The 4,092-nt window shown below is 36.4% G+C and overlaps 1 protein-coding gene across 1 annotated transcript; it reads right to left on the bottom strand.

Moving 5' to 3' along the window:
- Window positions 1–277: 277 nt before the first annotated feature.
- Window positions 278–2,182, bottom strand: LOC115963247 (inactive LRR receptor-like serine/threonine-protein kinase BIR2). The gene is made up of 2 exons (XM_031082188.1): window positions 976–2,182; window positions 278–794 (listed from the first exon to the last, which is right to left on the bottom strand). The coding sequence occupies exon 1, from the start codon at window positions 1,864–1,866 to the stop codon at window positions 982–984; it is 885 nt and encodes a 294-aa protein (XP_030938048.1). The 5' UTR covers window positions 1,867–2,182; the 3' UTR covers window positions 278–794; window positions 976–981.
- Window positions 2,183–4,092: the final 1,910 nt, after the last annotated feature.

Below are 4,092 nucleotides of genomic sequence, written 5' to 3'. Positions count from 1 at the left end.
TTGCTAGACCAACAGCAATTCTAACCCTCAACGGCCATTCTAATTTCATAGAATCATCTTCCAAAGAATGTAGCCAATCATAAAGATTTCCGTTGGACCTATATTTGTAAACCAAAATCTTCTCCTTCCTTTCCATGCAGAATCTCAAGAGGGGAAGTAATTGATAATGTATCAATCTACCTAGAATTGTTAACTCACACATGAATTGTTCTCCAGCTGTTGAGAGTCATATAGTCTCTTAACAGCAAGAAACAGACCATTGGGCAGTGTGACCTTATATACTGTTCCCATCTTTCCCAATCCAATGATGTTATCTGATCTGTCCCAGTTGGTTTAATGGAATTGTAGTCTATTTGAGATGACTAATCTCCAAGAATGAGGAAAATGACAGGAAATTTTGGTTTAATTCTTTGTTGCCTCTTATTCATCATGATTCAACTTAAATACATACCAAATAACCACAACCGATAAAAATGACAGCTATTCTACTTTAGCCGAAACTTTGGCTAAACTAGATAATAACACCTATCCTAGATAAAGATAACAAAATGATAATAACAAAAGATAACAGCAACCTAATCTCCCAGTTACTAGCAACTGAAGGAGTCCTTTATTAAACTAAACTCTTGGAGGCAGAGGCAATCTTCTTAGCAAATCCACTGTTACTACTTAGCAGGTGAATGTTACCCAGACACAAGGCTTTGGGACACAACATTGTCAGAGTTGAAATTGTCAGTCGCCTTATTGAGCTCCGCAGAAGTCATTCTAGTAACCCACCTCTTCAAAGTAAAGATCTGTGGAACAAGTTACTCTCCATTAGTATGAAAGTATACGATAAAGACAGCCAAAAGAGTTCAAGGCTAATTACAATTGAAGATTTGAAAACTATAATGGACAGTTTTGTCTGTTTTGTTATTTGTTTCACTTGTACTAGACATCTGCAAAGAAAGAGAAAAGGAGAGACAAACTGAGAACCTGTTTTCAGCTTTTCCATTGGAGCTTTGAAGGAAGCAATTTGGTCACCTTATGAGTTTCCTTTCTCTTACTGTTCTTCTTGAGGGTCATCCTTTTCCTCTTCTTCATTTGCTCCCAAGGCACACAATAGGACACGAAAATAGTTACAACTGAAACTGAAGAAGCCGCATAACCAACAATAAACCCACTTTTAAAAGTCTCATCTGATGTCTCATCTGATTTCCTTCCAAGCTCTTTGCAAGGTTCCAAAGGCCCTCCACAAAGTCCGCTGTTATTCACGTAGCTCTCTTTCGTGACATTGGGAACGGTAAAATTTGGTACTGGTCCTGACAAAAAATTGTTAGCAACGGTAAAGTTCTTGATTCGAGTGAGCTGGCCAAGTTGCTGAGGTATTTGACCTGTCAGCCTGTTGTGATCAAGTTTAAGGGAATTCAGATAAGTACAATTTGCAATATCTGTCGGGATTTCACCAGAGAAATTGTTTCTAGAGAGATCAAGTGATGTCAAATAAGGAAGCCTTGTTGATATGTCAGAGGGGATGGCACCAGAGAGCTTGTTGAATGAAAGGTTTAGATCTTCTAAGAATTTGCAGTTCTCAATGCCCTGAGGGAATTGGCCCTTGAGGCTCTTGTTGTAAAGTTGGATAGATACAACTTTGCTTTCCACGGAATTCCAGCATTCGACCCCATTAAATCTACAGTAGAAACCTTCTCCAATTTCGGAGAAATTCCAAGAAGATTTAAAGCGATTAAAAGGGTCTTTGAGTGACTCTTTAATGGATTTCAAGCAAGAGATATCACTATCACCACCATTGCTGAGAGTAAATACACCCAGCAGTGACCAGATAAAGGTTCTGAAAAGAAAAATTATAATTATATTTTTAAGAGCCATTTGTATGCAAGCGTTTATCTGTGTTAAAGACTACAAATGAGTACTCGCATTCAATGAGATCAAAGAAAAAGCAAACGAAAAGGAATTAAACAAAACAGTAATATATTTAAGCGATTTACATTTAAAGATCATCTAGTGACATCTACCCCTTTGAAGCTCCAAAAAACTTCAAAGAAATAAGTCAATAACTGACCTTGGAAACAAAGCAGGAAGGAAAACCTGGTTTATACTTTATTCTGAATAATAAAGATGAATTTACCTAGTCTAGGATTCATTGTCAGCTCTTTCGTAGTGTTGGATATTTTTATAAAAAATTATATATTTCAAATCAACACTACCTCTAAAGTGAGAAGGTCTTTAAGCGTGAGAAGAATGTCTGCCGTGCCGTTTACTCCAAAAAAAAAAGAAAGTGTGATAAGAATGACTTTAAAAGTCATTTAAAAAGTCATTCTTTTTTAGGAGTGTAAATTGTGTCCGGATGTGGCATAAAGCATGAGGTTTACGCCCTCCAATAAAAGAGCGCCACGACAGCATTTTACTAAAACGTTAATACAACTGGCCACACATATTGACTGTTCATTAAAATCCTGCCATTAACACTTCTCTCCTCCATACTCCCTTCCACAAACCACCAGTAACGGCCACCGCACCGCTGCTCTGATTTGCCCCTTATTTTGGCAACGGCAACCTACAGACCAAACAGTGAAACTGATACAACTTTGCAGGTGCCTAATTGAGAGGAGACCGAAAAGAATTCCTTCAAACGTACGGACCACCAACAACTGTCGTTGCTCCATTTTCCTCCCCTCATTCTGGCAACAGCGACCCACAGATCCAACGGTTGAGACCCAAAAATTTCCGTCCCAAGACAACTAAAACTCAACAGATCTAAAGATCCTAAATTTCTCTTTTTCCTTTCACATCTTCCACTTGCCGCATCCCCCTTTTGCTCTCTTAAGTCGGCATATAGGCAAAACAACAAATAGTTATGAAGAAAAATGAGTGATTAAACATGGGTCTCTCTTGAATCATCCATCTGGACAATAAATCAAATCCACGCCAACAAATCTTACAAAAAGAAACCACCAAACCAATCTTACAAAGTTTTTTTCTGTATGTTTTTCTACACTATGGTGGTGTCTCTTGTGGTTAGGGACTGAAGGAATTGGTTCTCAGCTATGTGTGGAAGCTGGGCTTTTGGATTTTTGCATGGTTTTAAAAACCGGTACAGTGAAAGAACCATTCGAAGAGTTAATTACCAATTTTTTAGTTGGATCAAGGTCAAATTCTGATTGATGGTCGAACACAAGTTACGTTTTAAATAATTTAATTATTATTTATTTGAATTATATAAATAATTGATAGTTTTTAATTTTTTATATATATATAAGGTCCGGTTTTAGGACATATATTAAGTTTTCTATTTTTAAAAATATTTTATTAGGAATTAAAAAAGCTGTCATTACTTTTTCAATTCTCGAGAAATTTTTTTTAAAAAAATGAAAATTAATGTATATTTTAAGGGTATATATTAGTAAAATCCATATATATATATATATATATTAACAAGTGTGTGTGTCCGGCTTCCATAGAGAGAAAAATACAGTTTTTTTTGGATCCCTTGAAAAGTCAAAATGTTTTCAAAACAAAGTAACAAATACCCAGTTCAAAACAACAACAGCAACAACAAATAACAACAACCAAATTGGACAATACCCTTTTGCTCTATCTCTCTGAAATTCCAAGGCTTTGATTTTGAATGAAATTCACTTTGAGGGTTGGGGGGTTTGTTTAGATTTGAGAGAAACAGAGAAGGAAAAAAAAAAGCAGTCTTTCTAATTTTTATTTTATTTTATTTTATCTTTTCGTCTATGATGAGCTCCAACACAGTGTCGTCTAGCACAAGAGTCGTTGGATTGGCTGATTCTGCAGCTCCTAGAAGAAATTCCAAGAAACCCAAATGTAATTTCTTCTCAAAAGACTTGATTTTTAAGGGGTTTTTTTTTTTTTTTTTTTTTTTTTTGGTGGAGTTTTGTTTCCATCCATGAGTACCCACTTGCTAATTTGTTGAGTTTTCATTTGGGTTTTGCTTGGAATACAATAATCCCTTGATCGGGCAAAGAGATGATGTGGTAATCGTTAGGGGCGGAGCGAGAAGTGTCACAGCATTAGTGATCGTGGAAGACGTTGGCCCCGTTATGCATGAGGGCGTGATCGTGGGCATGG

Source organism: Quercus lobata, chromosome 10, assembly GCF_001633185.2.
Source record: "Quercus lobata isolate SW786 chromosome 10, ValleyOak3.0 Primary Assembly, whole genome shotgun sequence".
NCBI lineage: Eukaryota > Viridiplantae > Streptophyta > Magnoliopsida > Fagales > Fagaceae > Quercus > Quercus lobata.
This window is presented reverse-complemented; position numbering and strand designations above follow the sequence as displayed.